At 43.2% G+C, this 21,332-nt stretch overlaps 2 protein-coding genes across 3 annotated transcripts; one reads left to right on the top strand and one right to left on the bottom strand.

Annotated features, from left to right (window-relative positions):
* Nucleotides 1-3,965: 3,965 nt before the first annotated feature.
* Nucleotides 3,966-11,282, top strand: ccdc177 (coiled-coil domain containing 177). Its single transcript, XM_084380722.1, has 3 exons — nt 3,966-4,372; nt 5,083-8,466; nt 10,769-11,282. The coding sequence occupies exon 2, from the start codon at nt 5,095-5,097 to the stop codon at nt 7,618-7,620; it is 2,526 nt and encodes an 841-aa protein (XP_084236848.1). The 5' UTR covers nt 3,966-4,372; nt 5,083-5,094; the 3' UTR covers nt 7,621-8,466; nt 10,769-11,282.
* Nucleotides 11,283-11,384: 102 nt separating this feature from the next.
* On the bottom strand, nt 11,385-20,083 carry plekhd1 (pleckstrin homology domain containing, family D (with coiled-coil domains) member 1; the record flags this gene model as incomplete). 2 transcript variants are annotated; one of them, XM_084380723.1, is made up of 14 exons in its annotated part: nt 11,385-12,713; nt 13,112-13,255; nt 13,973-14,117; nt 14,820-14,952; nt 15,645-15,844; nt 16,368-16,461; nt 16,563-16,657; nt 16,827-16,879; nt 16,970-17,061; nt 17,532-17,608; nt 17,988-18,077; nt 18,243-18,336; nt 19,680-19,854; nt 19,975-20,083. In XM_084380723.1, the coding sequence occupies 14 exons, from the start codon at nt 20,081-20,083 to the stop codon at nt 12,556-12,558; spliced, it is 1,659 nt and encodes a 552-aa protein (XP_084236849.1). In that variant the 3' UTR covers nt 11,385-12,555. The 2 variants fall into 2 exon arrangements, with proteins under 2 accessions (XP_084236849.1, XP_084236850.1); XM_084380724.1 differs by lacking the exon at nt 19,975-20,083 and having other exon boundaries at nt 19,680-19,934.
* Between the last annotated feature and the right edge of the window lie 1,249 nt (nt 20,084-21,332).

Genomic DNA, 21,332 nt, shown 5'->3' on the forward strand with positions numbered 1-21,332 from the left:
CACTTTTTAATCCTAAAAATAAAAAGATTAAAAAACTCTCCACTCTCATCCACTCCGGGTGTTTTCCTCCAGAAGCTCTGGGATCTGGGTCTCCCAGGGTCGCTCGTTAATCCTGAATACCAGCGTCTGTCCCTCCGCTCCAGTCTGTTTGTCCAATTAACCACACAGCCAGCCATATTATTTGTCCAATATTTGGGTTAAAAAATGTTTTAAAACACCACAAACGCATCCAAGAGGTCGCGATCAGTGACTGGAATTAGCTGAGGTGAAGCCTGGCAAACATTTTGCAGCTAGCTGTCAGTCAAAGCAGCTGCTCCGCTAATTATGCAAAACTTTAGAGTTAAATATAAACTCATCCTCTGTACAGCTGTCACACCCAGATAAATTACTGCAACAATTACAACTGTGGAGGAAATCTGAGGATACATAAAGCCTTTAAATGCTTTGAATGAATTTCTGATAAATTATATTGGACAAATTATTTGTTTTAAAAGGTAAATAGTAGAAGAAAACTTACAGAGATTGTTTTTTTCTAGCTAAAGTCTGGCAGAAACCATTAGAAGTGAATGATCTTAGAGGCTAATATCAGCCATCAAAACCTATAATTTATTATATATTCGTCACATTTTTTAGTCTTTGAATGGCAGAAACACTTTGGTCACACATGGGTAACACTGTAGAAGTATTTCAAGGGTGTATCATCACATTTGGTTCACTGAATAGCATTATACACCCACTAGAAATGTTCCGCTCTGAGCGATCACCCTGACAGTGTCCTCCTGGCACGGTCCACTACAATAGTAGTAAAATATAATCATGTGGAAAATCAGTAGCCCTCTGGAGAGGTGGAAACGCACTGAGATCAACTGTATCCTCTTTATTTCCAGGTCTGTAAAAGACTTTGCCATGTCTTTATCCGTCTGTGCACATGTATTGCTGAAATCGGCCTCTTGAAGGGAAATGAAACGGGTGAATTCATCTCAACTGAGGCTGCTGAGTCATGAGGCCAAAATGGTTATTGTTCCCCGAGTTCCCCGAAGTTTCTCTGTCTGTAATCTCTTGGCTAGATTCATTTGTTGCTTCTGAGTAAAAATAGGCACATAGATTCTCTTAACTGCACTGATTCTGCATCGCTTTGTTATTTCAACTCAAGACGTCTTAATCAATCATTTACTGCTGGATCTCCCACAGATTTTCCGCACCAGGAGAACTGATACGGAGTCAGTTTGTTCTTGGGTGTGTTACATAGAGGCACAATGCTCTCCTACATTAACACACAGACGTATTTATCTAAGCACTGAACTTTATGACATTTTAATTGTCAGTAACTGTCTCACTGCTTCTAGTGATCAACTTTTCTTTTAATATTTATGTATTCGGCTCATGCTGACAACAAAGCAGCAGAGTAACGGTAGCATCAACATTTCTGGTTAAAGGTACCCCTCGCCTCACAGTGTTTCGTTTGTCCATTCTGGGCTACTGTAGAAACAATTTATAATGAACTAGTTTGTGAACCCAAAGATGGTGCACATTCAGTCCAATGAAAATTGCCCGCCTGGTACATACACCAAAAAAGTTTTCAAACTTCTGGGTTTACTTCCTGGTTATGCGGCCCACCGAATATATGCAAAGAACTTTCGCCTGCTGGGATCGACTTTCTCTGCTTGAGGAAAGTTTCACAAATATAAATCCTCCATAGATCGAAAGTTCATAATGGAAAGAGTCACAATTCACCTTATTTTCAGTTCGAGGTAACCTGCCAACAGTTTTACAGATGTCTCTTTTATAATGGTGCTCTATGCTGGGAGATTTTTTCTCTCAAATAAGCTGGATTTTTTTTGAAAAGGTCATTGCAGGTTTGAGTATCTCATGACAAATTCCTGGATAGAAATTTAAAGATGTAATATGTAAGATTTGGCCATTCATACTCCAAACAAATAAGTGGCGGCATGTCGCCAGAGTACCCGATAACTGCTGCTAACTATAGCTGCCATTTGCTAGTTAGCTCAGGTAGCCATGAGGCTAGTCTATTAGCTGACCTCAGAGCATTGCGGGATTGTTGGTGTTGTTCACACCGCTAGCACAAGAACGACTGGAAACCAAACCAATGGACGCCAGTTTCATTGTGTCGATAATTTTAGTTAATTCTTGAATGTTTTAAACTAAAATTCTTACATATTGCACCTTCAAATATCAATCTGATTTTATTCCCTCATACTCTGAATCAGGGTTTTGGCATATCTCGACTGGTTCCCACCACAAACACCAGTAGATAGCGGAGTGCTCCAGGCCCTCCACCACCAGCCGGGCATTGCAGTGGTCTCCATGACTGCACAGAGCCGCTCACCTCTCGATGAACCCCCCAGTCCAGCTTTGGTGGTGGGGAGCATGCCCTACAGTACCAAAAACAAAACAAAAAAATTCTGCCGAGCATACCCCTGCACCAGTGAACTGTGCAGCAACCACAGCATGCCCCGCTCCCCTTTGGCCCCCCTTCCAGACCCCATGCCCCCGGTTAACAAGCCAGCCAGCACGTTCCCTGTTGTCACTTGTTACCCGCTGTCCTCCTGATACGGCTCACGGGCGGGGCCAATTAAACTCGCACTGTTCCCCACACCGGGTCAGGAGTTTAGTGGGTCATCATCACTGTGATTCTCACCCAGAGTTATCTAATCCCGATTCAACCGCTCTGACTGGACCAAACCAGACCAGTCTGTCTTCAGAGAGGGGATTTAAATAATTCATCAAGCTCACACAAAAATGAAAATTCATTCTTTTTATCTAAGCTTCTTAGTCCACAAAATATTTCTGGAGCTTCACAGCAAATCAGTGTTGCAGCGTTCTCCTAAACAACTGGAGTAGATGGAGGCTTGTTTTAAGGCTTGAAAACAACTAATTGTTCGAAGTGTTTGAAAAGATGAACAAAGTCAGAATCCATCGAACCAGAAACTATTACCTCCAAATGATCACAATATAATTCAATAATACCATTTTGCTTTTTACAATAAGCAGCTCATAATTTCTTGAATACATTTTGCAGGAAACTTCCAACTAGTTTCTGCTTAATTTCTGCTTTTTGTTTAAATGTTTTTGTTTGGTCAGGGCAAAAAATAAGGAGTGACATCATTGATAGCCTCCATAGACATTTAGTTTCTCAAATTTAATAATAAAACCTGTTGTAGTTTAACTCTAATGGGCTCTAGCAAGTACATTTTTGAGGTAAATTCATTTTCTACTACTCTATACTTCCACCTAACTGCATTTTGGAGGCAGATATAATACTTTTTAACTCCACTACATTCATTTGATAACTTTAATTACTTTTGCAGATTGCATGCAGTATCAGAGCATAATTTATTTTATCTGCAATCGGATAAACAAAGAAACTCTGTACTGCTGAATATCGCTCAATAATTTTACTTTTGACTTTAGTAGAAATACATGTTTACTTTTACTGGAGTATGACTTCACAACTTTTCACAACAATGCAAACATGCCTTCATCCATCTATACCTATACCAAGGACATTATATTATATTATATTATATTATATTATATTATATTATATTATATTATATTATAGTGCCCTCTAGTGGCTCTTTTGAGTAGTTACAGTGTATTAACTTCACACATAACCAGGATGACAGATGGCAGCTGTTACATGCTGTGATAAGACTTCTGATGGCCCAGCCAGGACAGATTAATCCAACATCTATTTTAAGGTTCATATTCATATAGTTACAGATATTTGTTTTTATTGTTTTGTATGTAAAACAAATTACAGAGCGGTGGATATTTTTTTGAAACCTAATAAAATCATTATGAAGACACTTATAATCTTTTGTCAAATATATAAATCTATGAGGAGCTTTGGTGAAGGCTGAAACACATCAGATCAGCGTTTTGTCTGTGGAAAGCATGTGTGGATGAGACGGAGAGGCGCTCGGTTTAATTGCAGGGAGCAGACTGTATTTTTAGCACATTTTGCCAGAAGCGGGCGGAGCTAAGGAGGCTGAGATGGAGGGATGCTGCTGAATAGATAGCAGGTGTTTACGGGATGCACTCAGAGGAAGCTGGATAGGAGATTTTAGAGTAAATTTCACTCTGGGAGGGCCGGTTGTGCTTTCATTTTTTAACCGAGCAGAGGGAGCACCAGTTCGGAGCCGTCCCGCTCAGTCGGCCGACAGGCTGCGAGAGGCTCCGTCTGTCTGTCGTGTCGCTGGAGGCTGCGACGATGTGATGCTCCATCGGTGGATCGACGGCCGCAGCCTTTCTTTCCCCTGAAGCCTGATATTATGCAGGGAGCAGGGGCAGCTGGATGGATTAAAGGGGAACAAAGCACCGGTTTAGAAAACGTTTTGCAAACTGGCAGGTGAGTTTGGATGTCTGTGTGTGTGTGTGTGTTGTGTGCTTGAAAAACAAGCAATCCGACGCAGGAAACAGCAGTGAATAGGCCCCGAGTAGATATTGTCTTTGTGTGGATACATCTCTAATGAAATCCGCCTTTAAAATCTGACCCCTGAGTCGATTTTAACGTGAAAGTGAAGATATCCTCCACCTCTCTCATGCTGTGGAAAAGTCTAGGCCTTCCCTGTTTGTAGGTGTGAGCCCATGATGGTGAATAGATGTGTGCAGTGCTTGTTTACCACATCCAGGTGCTTTAAATCAAACTGGTTTATAATACATGTTGCAGGATGTGCTTTCAAAAGGTCTTTGTAGGTTGATTGTGTGATGTAGAGTGAAAGATATTGCTATGAGTAATCAAATTCTCACAGCCTAGTAACTCTGCCAAAAATAGACCCCTCTATTAAAGGACTGTGGTGTTTTTTCATACGTTATGTCACTTCCCTGAAGGGGGAATGTCTCATCTGGAGTTAAAATCACTGTGTGAATATATGTTCATGCATGCATGCGTCTCTGAACCGGCGTTATGACCCTCCCCCCACAGACTGTATGTCTCTTAAGCTCTGAAATGAACGCTGTAATCCTCTAATTGAAACCTCTTCCCACTGTTCTATCCCTTCATGTATCATACAACCTCCCCCTCCATCGATCCCCGCCCTCCCTCTTCTCCACCTGCAGTATCAGCCAACTATGGTCGACCCCTCGGAGGCTGAGGAGCAGAACAAGTGTAAAGGCCCGCAGCTCAACACGCCAGCTGTGGCCACTGAAGACCCTCGACTACCAGAACAGGCCGATGGCACGACAACGGAGGATGATGGAGATGCCGGGTTTGAGACACCGCCTACTGGCAGTTCTGAGCCGAGCCCCTGCCACTCTGCATCCACGGCAGCGCCAGACGCCACCCCTCAGGAGGCGCCACCTGAGCAACCACAGACTCAAACTGACAGAGAACCGTCACCCAAACTCCACCTGGACCTGTTCAACTTTGACTCACCAGCCGCAGAGGGCAGCCGTTACGTGTTAACAAGCCCCCACTCTCTGGAGGCGTGTGCTCGATGTGGGGTCAAACCTGTGGAGCTCCTGCAACGCCCGCTGGCTGACTTCGCCCGTGAGGCTCCCGGCCGCTCCATGCGTGTTGCGACAGGGCTGTTCGAAGTCTACGAGCGGGACAGGCACGCCAAACTGAGGCAGTGCAGAGAGGAGAGGGAAAGGATTATCAGAGAGGAGAAAAGAAGGATTCTGCAGGCAGCGGTCAATAGCGGCAGCACTGCGTCACCCTCCGCTGGGGAGCAGCAGCACAAAGCCTCCTCTGCCTCGACTAAATCTGGGTCGGTGACCTCCAGCTCGGCCGCTGATTCTGCAGCGTCCTCTAAAGCGTCGGGTCCAGCTACTAAAACAGGTATTTTATCGAAAGCTCCCTCCACCAGTCTTAGTACCTCCCCTAAGTCCTCAAAAACTGGTTCTGTACCCTGTACAACATCCCCCAAGGGTGGTTACCAAGGATCTGTCAAGCAACCCTCGTCCTCCTCATCTGAACAAGTAAAAACCACACGTCCGCTCTCATCTGGCCCTCCACCGGTAGTCAGGAAGTCCTCAGGCGGTAAATCTTCAAACACTTTCCCCAGATCAACACCAAAACCCCCGTCTTTCCCCAGAGCCAACTCTACACTCGCATCATCAGTGACAAAGCCTGCAGTTCAGACCTCTGGGACGCCTCTGAACGGCGTAACAGGAGGACTGTTCTCTCAGCACAATGGACATCTCGGGTTCAAGTCCAAGGTGCGAGGAAAAAGCCATTCGCTTGAGTCCTTACAGCGGCGGACAGATCCCGTCTGCTGTTCCACCTCCACCACAACCACTACCACATGCACCTCATCAGAGTCAGGTGCTTCCTCTTCTTACAGCTGGGAAGGGGCGCGAGATCACTGGGCCAAAGTCTCCAGTCCTCGAGCTCGCACGATGGCCACTTTCAACTCCCTGATGGGCCGCAGCCTGAGCCTCGGTGACCTGAGCCACTCTCCTCAGACGACGCAGAAGGTGGAGCGCATAGTGAAGGAGGTGAGGCGTCGAGGCCTGAAGGCCGTGTCTGAGCGTGACCGCAAGATCGCAGCTCTGATGCTGGCCAGGTACCAGGAGGAAGACATCATGAGCCAGACTCGCTACGTGGCTCACCTTCAGTGGGATAGTGAGCGCAGGATGGAGGAGCTACGACGGGAGCAGGAGGACCGAGAGAAGCAGCGAGCGGTCCTCCAGTGTCAGCGGGTGTGGCAGACACAGGTGTCGATACGTCAGCGAAGACTCAGCCAGCAGGAGCGACAATCAGCAGCTGCCAAGATGCGGCAGGCGGAAGAGAACGAGGGGCGATGGAGGGAGCTCGCAGAGCAGCAGGAGAGGAGCCGTCTGCTGAGGTTACAGCAGGCGGCGCGAGAGGAGAAGCATAAGAAAGCTCTTCAGGAGCAGAACCTGAAGGCGCTGGAGGAGGAGAGGGCGGCCATGCTGGAGCAGGAGAGGCTGCTGCTGAAAGAGAAGCTGACCATGGCTGAGCTCAAGAGGCAGGAGAAGGAGCACCAGTCCCAGGAGGACAGACGAGGTCTGAACAAAGCAGAGAGGAGGCGTCACGCGGCATTGATACAAGAGATCGCCCGAAGAGAGCAGGAGGAGCGGGAGGAGGCCAGGAGGGCAGCGGAAGACAAGCTCAGCCGCTCCCTCGAGAATTACGAACAGATTGTTGAGCGTCGAGGGCAGGAGCTGAAAGAGAAGGCCAAGCGTGAGGAGAAGCAGATCCAGAAAGCACGCAAGGCGGCAGAGAAGCGTGAGAAGCAGCAGCAGCAGCTCTTGGAAGCTCGTGTGAAGGAGGCAGAGAAACGAGCCCAACAGGCAGCGTTGGTGGCCGAGGAGAGAGCGAGAGAGAAAGCTCAGCGGGCCGTCCAGAGCCGGCAGGAGAAGGAACGACTCCAGAGGCTCAACAGGCAGCGGGTGGAAGAGGAGGAGAAGCAGAGGCGTCTGGAGCTGCTGCAGTCCATCGAGAGGAAGCTGGAGAAGAGCGAGCAGATCTTCAAGGAGAAGAAGGCGGTGCTGGAGAGCGCTCGCTCTGTGGCCCGAGCGTCGTTTCATGTGCGAGACAGGGTGCGGGAGGAGACCAACATGCGTACTTTTGATAAAATGGCTCTGGAAGCTCAACTCAAAGCCAGCCTGGATGACAAAATAAACCCATAGCTTTGTCGTGGACTCCTAACTTTCTGGACATGTGCTCAGCTCTTGCCTTCATTGTGGCCCTCATCACACAACAGCTTTACCCATTTTTCCCTTAATTATTTTCTCCTTACATATCTTCACCCATCAGCTGGTTTGATCACATTTTTGACCGTCAGTTTTTCTTGAAGATCCTAAGAAGCCAAATCATTTTATATCATGGATGTAACGAGACTACAAACTATATCAGCTGTCGTGAATTAAAAACAGTAACGCCTGTATGGGACAAACAGTCACAGTAGACTTCATCTTAGATGAGAGCGTAGAGAGAGCTGCCTTTTGCAGCAACACAACCTCCCCCCCTCTCTCCTTCTCTTTGCCCTCTGCTCCGTCCAACTCAGCTACTGGACTGAAAGCTGTGCGGGAATGAAAAGAGTCATTGTTTACCAGGAAGCACAACTCCATGACAACTGCAGAGGCTTTTAAGGGAGCACTCCTGTGAGGGAAAGTGAAGAGGAAAAGGTTTCAGAGCCCCCAAAGCAAACGAGGGATCCTTTTGTACACAGCTAGATATAGCATGGAAGTAAAGCCCTGGGCTGGACACTTGTCCGTACCTAACCGCTGACAATGCAGCACAGGAAGGCCGTGTGCACGAGCCATGTGCTGATGAAGCATCAGAGGATGCTGATTCCTGCAGCGGGGTCTGTTCTTCCGCCCTCGCATTGGCTTCAAGGACTCCCCCTGTCTCTCCTCATCACGTCAGGTTAAAGTAAACAGTGAAGCGCTCTAAGAGACAACCACCTTTCAACTCCCCCCAACAGCCGAGCTGCTCCCAGGACAGCCGCCTGGTGACCAAGTCAAGGTCAACAGGTACAGCTTTTTATTGTTTTCCAGTTTACGTAATGCCTTCTGTTTTGTTGCCTCTCAGCGCTTGCAATTAAACAACACACAACAACTTTTGATCACAGTGACCCTGACAGCGCACAGAGAGAAAAAAAATGCTTTTACCCAGGAGCCAACATGCGAGCCAACAACAGGCTTTAAAGGCTGAGCTAATCCTCCAATCTCTCAGATTAAAAAAAAAAAGGAAAAGGGAGATACACACGGGATTTTGCCCTCTCATTTAGCTGTTGCCATAGCGATAGAAATCAGGATGGAGCATCAAGAGGTGAACTGAGAGTGCGTGGGAATATGTGGGGGCCGCCTGTGTGGAGCTGGCTCATTCTGGTCGTTTCTGTGCAGGGCGTTATTGGAAAAACACGCCATCACTTTTCTCTTCACATCTGTGCGAGGCAGGGAAAATACTGCCGCATTCCTCCTCATCACTCATTCAGGGAGAAGTCCTTTAAACAGCTTCAGAGTCGGTCACCGTCCCTGCAGCAAATCCGTGGCCAGGAAGTAGACTAGACCGAGCATTTCAGCCAGACTGATACCTGCTGATGTCGAGACGACTGAGATAAAAGCCAGAATGAGTTTGAAATTGCAGCATTAGGCCAGTGAATTACTGACAGGCGTGTGGCAGCGACTGAGCCACGCTGTTCCCTCCGGATAATCAGGGGGAGGTGATGTAAGGTTAGAGGGATGAGACGGCAGATTTATGGGCGCTTATGATGGTGTCTGAAAAGATGAAATCTAGAAAAGGTTCCATTAAAAGGCGGTAGTCATTACCTCCCGGTAAACCACAGGTGCATTTCAATTTTAAATAAAAGGAAAAATACTAGTAGGTCAGAGAGGTAAGAGGAGCAGCTCACCTAGAGAGTTTTGGATACATTTATGACAGAAAATCAGATTCTTACTCTCGGTTGTTGCATAGATTTGACAGCTAATGAAAAATGATATCAAAGATGTGTTGAGCGATGTGGTGCAGCCCTTTAAAGTTGCAATATGTAATAGTTTTTTGTATAACACATACAAAAATTTGCTAAAATCCAAAGAAATAGAAAGAGGTTTTGCCCAGACGTCTGTGTTTTGTGTTGGAGAGATATCGACTGAAGGTCGCATGCTAACCAGCTAGCCACTTTGTACGTCAGGAGGTGATTGTCCCATAGTAAATGACACCTGTGTGTCTATGGTGCTCCGAGCTCCCAGTCCAGGAAAAGTCAGCTTATAGGAGCATTAGCCGCATGGCTAGCTGAGCTAACTAGCTAATGGCACTTACCTTTAAATAAGTGGGTCAGCATGTGGTTCCTGGTCAGTACCTGCTCAGGTGTATCACTTTTCTTAGGTACAGGAGCTTTGGGGGTGTGACTTGCAGTTCTAAACATTTCTGATTGGTCGAGTAGTCGCAGCATTTTATTTCAGCCACCATTTTCTAAAATCTGCAGCTGCAAACCAGTGTCTTTTGTTCAGTGTGCTTTGACACATCGACACAGAGTTACAGAGAAAAGCATGTGACTAATGGACCGACAAGAAGTGTTGTTGTATAGCTGCGGGCAGTCTAATGAAATATCTCTGGCTGAAGCTGCACTTAATGTGTAATGTGATTAATTTTAACATTGTATTAATTGATTTTGCTATAAACTGCACAATGCTGTGCTTCACCGCACTGCTCATTCTCCAGTGGCTCATTTATTTTATATCTTTAGTCTTTAGATGACACTCATCATCTGATCTTAGAAACCACAAGTCCTTGTAGATTATGTTTTTTAAGATCTGTCATATCCACATATTTCTGTGTTGTACACACGATCAAACTCGTTTTTTTAATCTTTTGGAGAATTGGATAGTAAAGTTTTTAAGCACCAACTAAAAATGCAACATTAAGCAGTCAATGATGTGTTTTAGTTGGGTCTAAATGTCTTCAATTACATATAGAAAGTGAAGAAATTTTTTTTTTCAGTGATCCATTTTCTAAATCTGGTATAAATTGTTTTCTCTCATCTGTTTATGACTTGAGAACTTAATTTATTTCCCCACGGAAACACACTATAAATGATTTGCAGGCAGATACAACATCTTATCAAATATCCTTATAGCCACTAAAGTGTGCAATGAAACATTTGTTAAGTATTTTTAAGTTACGTGTAAATGCTAAATGGTGGGGGTGTGTTTATTATAAAACGTTGCCTCTAATACTTTCAGTGTGACACAAAAACCTTTGAATTCTTGAAAGTTATGTTTTTTTGCACTGTTTGTCCTCATATTCATCACACTCTCATTTTATTTTCCGCAGGCAATGCAACCTACGATCCCTGGACAGAACTTTATCAAACACAACAAGTCTCTCTCCTGATGGAAACATGACCATATCAGGAGTTTTTATTCATTTTTAAACCAGTAGCGCTGCCATCGATTGTGCTGCTGAGAACAGACGTGAACCGACAGCCTTTTGCCTGCAGATATGAAATGACATGTACAAGGTTCAAACACAGCTTTATTAGCATCAAGGCATGTTGTTCAATCCGTAACATGTTCCCTCGTACCTTACCCTGACGTGTGGGCTTCTTTTCTGTATCAGTTATCATTTGTACATTATCATAAAAAGCTTGTGAGTGAATGACATTGAGTTGCTTACATTGAGGACAGATTTTCACATGTAGCAATAATGAAATGGTCGATACCAGACACATCTGTGAGTTCATCGTTTTTCTGTTAAAGGACACAATCTGTGCATACTGTCAAAACCAGAATAATAAAAACAAACATTTTACAAGATGGATTGCATTGTCTGTGCTATCTGCTAATACTCTCTGTATACTGCAAGTCTAATATAATAGTATTTTATTTAGAGAATGGTGAAAACACTAGAAACTCAAGGTGCAAGGCTAAAGTCACACACAGCCAAGTGATTGTTGTTGTTAAATCTTTATTATCTAGATGATCAATGACACTTTAAAGGATAAGTTCACCCAAAAATGAAAGTTCAGCCACTGTATATTCAAAAACTGGGCCTTCCAGAGACTTGGTTTACACCAGACGAGCTGTTTGGAGCCATTTTACATTTAATTTTAAGTCCCCAGCTACTTGTAGACTATGAAACTTCAGACCCCTTTTCATTTGGCATGAGGGAGAGTCAATAATGACTACATTTTCAATTTTGAGTGAACTTTTCCTTTAAATGTTTGTTAATATCAAGTCACATTTACAACATCTTATCCGGTGAAGTCCAGAGTCTCGAATGCTCAAAGTTTTATTCAAATACACAGTTTGATTCAGACTCTACAGTAGTGTAACAGTAGCAGTGTGACAGGCCAGGTTATTCTTAATTATAATCCCGTTTGCATATATAGATCATATAGAGGCATCAGTATTAAACTGAGGCTGTCGTAACCAGTTAAAAGTTCCTAGTACATTAACATCATAATCATTCTTTGGTTGAAAAGTGCGATAACAAATCTTCAGATGTAGCTGAACAGTTTCAGGAACTTAACTCAGGAGCTCGTGGGGCAAATTCTACTGCAGGAACTCAGAACATTTACATCCATTTGGACCCGAGGAGTCAGGAACACTCAACATTGATCTTATGAAAAAAAATTAGATGTAAATTTTACTAATTAAAATACTTGATGCCACTGTTACAGGCATTTCATTTTAAATACCAAAACAAAGTGAGACTTGAGTTGTTCGGTTCCTGACAAATTAAAAAAGCGTCTTTAAAAAAGTCTTTCTAATTTGCCGAACGATCAGGTTTTTTCCAGATGTGATGGAAACGCAAGAAGGAATGTGAAAATGGATTTTCAGCTCCTGAGTTGAGTCCTTGTTGTTCCTGAAACTGTTTGGTTGAAAAGGGCTTTAACTGAGTCAATGCACAAGTAAGATCAGAACCAGTGCTGCTACATATAATAGGTTTCTAATAAGTTTTATTCAGTTTCTGTGAAACTTATCTGACTGCAGCCTGAGATGCCATCAAACAGATTTCTTTGTACAATCATATACAGTAATTTAACTGTGGGTTTGAAGTCAGGATCTCTACATCACTCACTGTGTGAACTGAGTTAAAGCTAAACACCACGTCTCCTCTCAGTCCTCTGTTTTGTTTGTGGTGTCCTTGCGGGTGATGATCTTGTACACGCTCTCCCTGAAGTCGCTGTCAGAGGTCAGCCGTCGGGCCGTCTCCCGCAGCTCCTCCATGTCGGCGTCGTCATTGCTGGTGATGGCAAAAGACTTGGAGTGTTTTACTGTAACGGAGCAGAGAAAAGAAGATAATCTTATATAACTATAACGTGGATAAAAACTAGTGCAGATATTCATTGTTTAAAACATGGGATTCTTTATTTTATTCATTTTATTATTGTAAAAATTCTGCAACAGTTATTTAAATGAATACATGTTGCAAATTTTTGGGGTTTTCCTGGATGTGCAGGACAAATTTCAACCCAATCAAGTGGAAAAATAAGCAATTACTAAGGCTTAAAGTACTAAATTAACATAAATTAAGCTCAGAGGGCCAAACTTAGTTCATGCAGTGCATTTACAAACAGCACAAACAGCTGAAATACACCACGGATAACATTTCAAAACAAATACATGATGAAGAACATAGATGAGTTCAGTTGAGAGTGTGTGACAGACTTACACCAGTGGCGTCTGGAGGCTCTCCTCTGGATGCGGCAGCTCTTGATTCTGCGTGCAGCAGCTTTGTGCAGATACACGGCATTTTTCATTATCGCCGGGAGCTTCGCCTCGATCTCCGCTGCACAGATACACTCCTCGAAGAACCCTGGTCACAACGCACGCATCATGAACACATCACACAGCGTCAGCCACAGTCACTCATTAGATTTTATTCTACAGACGTGCATGTAACACATTTGTTTTGCTGGTTTGGATGGAGCACTAATTAGGACACTGGCTCCCAACCTGGGGGTCTAAACAAGAACATTTTACTTAGACATTTACTTGAGGTCAACATTTTCAATGAAGGACTTTTACTGTTAATGGAGTATTTTCATAGTGGGGTATTAGTACTTTTACTTCAGTAAAGATCTGAAAACTTCCTCAAAATAACTCTTACATCAGTGTTCATCCCATTGACCTAAACAGTTTGCTGGTTTTACTGGATCATAATGGTCGACTGCCAAAAAAAAAGATTAGTTTTCAGCCCTTATCATTTTGAGGTGATTTCAAGTGAATTATTTGAACAGAATAAAACTCAAAAATCATGTTTTTTTCCGTGGACTTCTTGTAACTCGAGAAAATTGCACAGCTTTTATTTTCTTTGACTGATAATCTGATGATTTTAATGTTGTTTCGCCTGCAATCAACATGTAATAAAAACTCTGTCCAGAGGAGGGCAGTAACACAGGTGTAAGTGTAGGATCAGATCTAAATATGTGCTTCATTTAAATCTGTATATATATATACTTGGGTCATATGGGGTTATAGGTATAGGTTCATATTGGACATCAGATATAAAAGTATCGGTGAATGCACTCACTCCTCAGCTGAGTCACATCCCCCTTCATCTTCTCGTCTCTCTCTTTGGTCCGTTCCAGCGTGTTCAGGCCTTTCTCCAGGTCCTGCAGAGCCTCTTCAGCCTGCTTCAGTCTCTTCTCCAGCTCCACCCGAGACTCTATCTCTGCCTGAGACACACAGGACGTCAGTGACGACTGATTTAAGCAATTGAGTTAATTCAATACATTGTATCTGTGTGCTTATTGTTTTAAGGAAGATACTGGGCTTTTGACTCAGCTTATACAAATCTAGAATTGAAATTTAAATACGTAAGTCAGTCTGTAACCCCCTACGACGGACCTATTCAACCAGCGGCCCTTTTTTAATTCTTCAAAGGCGCAAACAAGAACTCTACCCACGAAGGACCCTCCACAGTTTATGTAATGAATAATAATAAAATAATAAAAATAAACCTTCATCCTGTTTCCCTCCCACACTGAATAGAAAAGCCCACTTGCTGTGTAATTTAACAAATATAGGTTTATAGAGACATTTAAAGGGTAACTCCAGCAAGTTTACACATTAAAGTGTATTTACAGGTCAAATACTGCTGCATTTGTGGAAAAAAAAGTATAATAAAGCTCATTGTGGCTCCAGAAAAAGCTGCATGTAAGTTGCATTGTGGGTTATGTAGGCGACAGGTCTTGAAAATCAGTCCTATAACACTCTTTGACTCATTATGGACAGTTTAAAGTGAAATTACCGATTGGACCTGCTTCTAATAAGGCCAGTTTCAGCAGCTGATTAACTAAGTGACCTCTAAAGTGACTTTGTGTTTCGTCGCTGTGTGTAAACTGGAGGCCGAGAGCAGCTTAGTCATGCTGTGTCACCTTGAGCTCGGCCTCGGTCTGATGCTTGTCCGCAGTGAGCTGAGAGAGCGACTGCTGCAGTGTCCGGGCCTGAGACGAGTAGTACTCCCTCTCCTGCTGCAGGACAGTCGCCCGCTGCTCGTTCTCCCTGAGCCTGGGTGACAGAATCATCATAGAAAATGTTCATATCTCAGACTTTGGGAACTTCAATGATATTGGCATTATTTAAGCTGCTTTAAAACCTCCAAGACGAGGGGAAAAGCTGTGAAAAGACACTGAACATTAGTGCTTCAGGTAAAGTTGCCCCAGGTATATTATTTTCTTTTAATATAAAATTTTCTATCATGATATAATTGAAATGTTATTTATATAACATCGTTTAGTCATTTAGCTGAAGTGGAGGAGAGTGCACGGCGCTCATGGAAACACAAAGTGATAACTCGGTGTTCATAACAGAACATTAGTGCTTCACAGTCAATAGCAGCTGCCTGTAATATCCCACTTACTCATGCAGATCAATGTGCTGGTTGTTATGGGATCAATACACATTTCCACCAGCAGTTACATCCTCTGTGCCATTAGCACAGAGATTCCCCTACAAAGGTCGGAGTGTTTGACCCTTTGGATGCCAAACTGTAATCGCAGGCTAAAGCACGGTTTTTGTTTTGTTTTAAGTATTGATTCAGTAATCATTACGTCTAACGCTGACACTCTAATATAGTACGCTCCTTAAAATATAATACTGTCATTTTTGTGGTAAAATATAAACACTTTCTGACTTAAAATCACCAGAAAAGACAGATTTTGTGCACTAAACCAGTTATCTGAGGCTGGATTCTCACTCACTTCTCGTCAGCCTGATCCTTCTCCTTCAGCAGGACCTTCATCTGCTCCTCGATGTGTCGCAGGTCCTGCAGCAGGTCCACGTCTCCGGGATCCTCGCTGTCCTCAGACTTACTGCGGGCTGAGCTCTCCTCTGCCGCCTCCTCCTCCTGCTCCTTCACACCCAGCAGCTCCAGAGTCCGCTTTTTCTCCTGAGAGAGCTCCTGAAAGACAAAACGAATCATCAGGTAATTTCATGTTTGGTTAATCTTTTACAATGATTGAAGTGTTAGAACAGCATTTGTAGTTTGACTACTTATTGGTTGGTTCCGTTTCCAGTCTTTTTGCTACGCTAAGCTAACCAGATGCAGAGTGTTGTGAGAACGGTATCGATCTTCACGTCAAACTCTCTTCAAATCTAAAGTGAATAAGCGTATTTCCCAACAGTGTTACTCATAAAAACGTATATCTTGTTAAAATGTTACTGAAGTAAAAATAAAAGTCTGAGCTAGAGCCAGACTCTCTGCTCCCTGAACCCTTGCACAAAAAGTTGCACAATTATCTACTGTATCACATTAGTAGGTCAGATTGGTTTCCTTGCATAACTGATGACATCAGCAGTTGTAACATGACATAAGTCGAGCACCAACTCATCAATAATTTATTCTTGTCACACTGACTCGCGCACATATCTGACTGAGTGACAAACAGCTTTTGTTCGAACCTCACCATGTTTTATTTTCTTACCTCAATGGATTTCTGCAGCATGACGGTCAAGTTGCTCAGCTCTTCTTTTTCACTCTCAACACCTTTCAGGGACTGAGCTGTACCGTCCAGGTCTCTGCCGCCGACACACAACAGGAAACACATCACATTAAGTTACAGGCTTGTACAGTTTGATCATCGTCAGTAAACAGAAACAAAAAAGTGTTGAGTTTTTACAGTTTGATATGCTCCTGCTCTGCCTTCAGCTCCAGCACCACCTCCTCAAACTTCATCTTCTCCTCCTCCAGGACCTGGTTCAGACGCTCCAGCTCCTGCACACACAAACAAACTCAACTGTTTAAGAGCCATATGTGTTATATGTGTGTTATTATGTTACAACCTTTTTATTTTGGGATCAAAAATCCATCTTATTCCAACAGAAAATAAAAACATGCTGTTGCCGTCATGTGATTAAACCAGAGGAGTAAACAAAGGTCTCACCTCTCTCTGAGCTCTCTGGTGACTCAGCTCCTCTGTCTCTTCCATCAGTTTATCTGGATAAAGAAAACCGTCTCACATAAGCTGCCACAGCTCGCTAAACCTTTCAGAAAACTCATTTATTAAGGTGAAATCCCCGTGTTTACCCAGATACTCCTGCTTCTCTTTGGCCAGCTGCAGCCCCTGAGCCTCCAGACTCTCAATCATGGCCTCCCCCAGATGAGCGTTCTTCCACGTGCTGTTGGACAAAAACAGAAAATCTTAACAAAAACAGAGGGATGATTCATGATCAATACTCAGTGAGCGTGTAAATAGGTAATTCCCATTGTTCTGAGCCATGCCAGCAGCGTGGCTTTTGGGATTGCCATGACATTTTGTTCCCAGGAGGCTGCTCCGTCTCTCTATCAGCTTAAGGGATCCTTGGCCTGAAAAACTGAATACCTTCCCATCGACCTCAGCTGCACTTTGTGAATAGTGTTAAATAATGAATGTTAGCATGGTGATGTTAGCCACACCAAGCTGCTAGCATCTGAACATTTGTGTTTTGGTTGTAACAGATGTGATATGCTGCTGTGACAGAAAGTTGTGGTTGCATCAGGCCTTTATCTTTTACATTTACTGCTATAAGTCTGTGTGTGTGTGAACTGAAAATCTCTGACGTTGGCAACTCTGGGATTGTTAATTTTCTGTTGTCAGTCGAATACTCACACTTTCCCTGACTCCTGCAGCATCTCCATCCACTGAACCTGCTCCTCCTCTGACTCAGCAGCCAGCACTACGGTGCCCTGGGGGACGGATATACAATATCTTACATCAATATCGTACTTGGCAATACTCAGCTGAGGCTGCACAATAGACAGTGCGATTTCCATCTTTGGGCTGCTCACATAATAATAATTGCTGTAACACAGTTGTGTCTCAGTGTGCAGTTAAACTCACTCCATTATGTGTCCCATTTGTTGCAGGATTAGGCCGCTTCGTCACGTCATTACAGTTTTAAAAGTATAATTCAGACAGAGCTATTTCAGTTCGGCTCTGCAAGCTGCTCATAATTCCGACTAAAATTTGCACTTTATTATGTTGCTATTTTTGTATTTGTTGTTGCATGTTGTCCCACAACATCTTTATGCTTTGGTTTGTCAGTAAGTAACAGAGGAAACGTACGGTAAAATCTTCCAGGTTGACCACGATGGCAAAGGGCATGCCCATGTTTTCATTAGCCGACACCACACATCCTCCCAAAGGAATGACGCCCTGAGACAGAAACAGATCACAGCGTTATTTATTACGTTGTTTCTGGATAATTCATCAAGAACCTTCTGTTCATACAAGAAAAACTGATTTAAAACGTATAGCTAATCATCTTAAACCACCTTCTTCATTTTCTCACGGGTGCTAAGAGAAGATGCAGCGGCTCACCTTGGGGTGGATGTTGAAGTACCTGTTGCTCTCAAAGTTTCTCTTCTCACTCTCTGCATAGTAGAGCAAGAAGCTGTCTTTGATGATGAAGAATCTTTGTACCGAGGAAGACAATGAAAGCAGCAGTGAGTCAATCCTGCGGGGCTGAAAGGAACCAACGTCTGCCGGTGTTCTCGAGACAAAACTGATGAGCAGTTCACTTGACTGATAACATGTTAACTCTATTCACTGATACAGTGAAGTCAATTATAACAACAGTATTTGAACATTCTCGCTTGATAAATCAGGTATATAACTTCCTAACTTTTCAGAAATAAATGTTGACTTGTATAGTTCATCCTGTAGAGCGGCTTTTCTCCTGTTCTTACTGCTGCACTTTGATTTTATAACTTAGATCTGTGGTTCCCAGACTTGGGACTTTTTTTCTTGTGACCCATTAAAAGCAGCACTGCCAGTGTCCCTTTAATTTTGCCCGCATGAGAGGTTTTTAAGTATTCTACCACTTTACCATTGCACTCATTTAACGTTGGTCACCCACATCTAGATTTCATCATCTGGCAGGCAGACGTGTTTCAAACAACCGCCTTTTTTTTTTTTAAGCTGTTGACGACAACAAATGCCGTTAGATCACTGATCTCGACTGTTTGGCACGGGAGACCAAATGAGCATTTACCGAACATCTTTTGACCTTCATGACACAAGCAAATGGGAAAGGTTACAAGGAGTGTGCTGCAAATGGACTCTCTGGATCCACTGTGTATTGTCGTTTTAACTGTTATGTAAACTAAGAGCATTATCGTGTCATAAGGTACCGATCCAGGCATTTTAACATCCAAATATTCCCTCTTATCAGGATACACTGACACTGGGGTGTAAAAATACGTCTGCAGTTTCCTGTTATTATATAAAGCAATCCTCTTTGGTTTGGTTTGATTGGCAAAATCCTAAATGGCCTTTTCTAAGTCTTCTAAGATCTTCTGACATAAAAAAAACAGAATTTTCTGTATTTTCTGATATTTTTCTTTGAGGAAAAGTCTCTACAGATGATTTCAAATTTGGCTGTGAAGCTAATTAAATAGTTTTTGCTCTCAGAAGAGTGGAATAATCACAGTTTATAACAGTAGTTCAAATATAAAGTCAATTTAAGTATCTCTAAACTCATTTGGACTATATTACAGCAACATTTGACTTTTCAGTACTCTCCTTTGAAGGAAAATACGACCATTCTCTAAGGAAAATCAGCATTTTGGTCCAGAACAGAAAAAAACTTTTTCAGTCGTGTCAACTTTTTGAAAATTAAAGAAAAGGCAGATTTCCACCACACATAATCTCTAGTTTTTAAACTCATCCAGGTTTTGATGAGGTTTAATAAGCTGCAGAGAAGCTCAATGACAGATAAAAACCACTAAAGGCAGGTGAATCACACCAAATCCTCACCTGCGGGACCACTTGGCCGACGGCCGTCCGAAGGGCCTCTTCCACAGCACCCCGTGCAGCTGCACTTTGGTGCTGATATCCAACAACTCAGTGTCCGACTGCTCCATGGACGACCAGGGCGAGAACAGAGAGTTTCTGGACGAAGACGAGAACATCCTCTCTGGCTTCCCACGCCCTGGGAGGTGGGGCCGACAAAGAAAAAAAAAAAAAAACGATCAATAGAATAAAAAAAAATGTAACCACGATAAAGTCAGTCAATAACAATTACCCCAATAACACCCACTAACACACACACAGAGGTGCACGGACAGCTGCAGGGAGTGCTTCAATACAGAACGGGAAAAGCAGCAAACACATCCCAATAACTCAGCAGGGTGGAATGATGCGGCTGCCAATACGCTCATCAGCTGGAGGCGGACTGACTGCACATCACAGCGGAGATGAAAACAGGGATGACAGAGAGAAAGAGGGAGGGAGGGAGGAAGAGGAGGGAGGCAATGTGGGGAGGGAGGGAAGCTTTAGGAAAGAGTAAATCTGAAGCCAGTCAATATATTCCAGCCAGTAAAAGCTGTTATTCAGATTACTGTACGTAGCTCGTCTCCAGCTCTTGGCAGGTATAAACTGTTTGGTCTCTCCATCATCCATCCATCACAACACTCCCCTCCATCCATTACTCCAGCAGCAGTGAATTAGGAGAACATCTGTGGCGGCGGAGGCGTGTCTGCACGACTAAAGAGGATGGAGAGCGGTTAACATGTAGCTCAGCGTCCAGCGACGAGTATCAGATTAATTTACAGAACATGTGTCAGAGTGGATGGACAGCAGATTATAAAGATATCGACAGCTCAGAGAAGTGCATGAGCCTGGAGACGTTTTTTTCATGAGTAAATCATCCCGTCAGGGTGGAAAAGCCTTGAAAACAACATTTTTAAACACTTTCTTGAAGAGAAAACTCAGATTTTTTTAAAAATGTGACTAAAAGTGACAGCAACAACCCAGAAATTCTTACTTTTATGAACACAAGATGAAAACTTCCTATAAACTGACATTAAACAAGATATATTTAGGTTATAATCCAGGGTGAATACCACAATTTACCTGCTACATTTTTAACAGTAAATCATCAGAACAGAGGCTTTTTCACCAGTTAAAAAACTTTAATTTAGTCGTCATAAAACACATCGCTTTACAACTGAATTTCACAATCAAAAGTATGGAAATAAGGCAGACCCATCGTGGAATGACAAAAAAATAAAAATAGAAAAAGACCTACCCCCACTGAAACTATTACAAAAATTAACCTCATCCTAAAGCTCTCCGACGCATAAGGAAACCTGCATCAGTCCAAATATGTGCTGACATCTCTTCCTGTTTGTGTGGGAGAGGACGCATCGAACTCCAGCTGCAGACATCTGGCAATTTAAAGGGTTTCTTTAGCTTAATTTTCTCAATTTTTATGCAATTACGGTCAAAGACGCACTTTCTTAAAGAGGTTATGCATTTTGAGATGGTCGGACCAACATTATGGACTATATTGTGACTGGTCAAACAACCACTGAACTCCTTAAATTGAAGTTGGTTTTAAGTTTAAGCAGGTTTACATTCTTTTAATTTGAAGCGCAGCTGCTGTCAGCCAATCAGAGTCCAATATGT

The sequence above is a fragment of the Pagrus pagrus genome (genome assembly GCF_965226575.1).
Source record: "Pagrus pagrus genome assembly, chromosome: 18".
Taxonomy (NCBI): domain Eukaryota; kingdom Metazoa; phylum Chordata; class Actinopteri; order Spariformes; family Sparidae; genus Pagrus; species Pagrus pagrus.

Coding starts and splice junctions, on each gene's coding strand:
- ccdc177 (XM_084380722.1), top strand. CDS start 5,095: ATGGTCGACCCCTCGGAGGCTGAGGAGCAGAACAAGTGTAAAGGCCCG.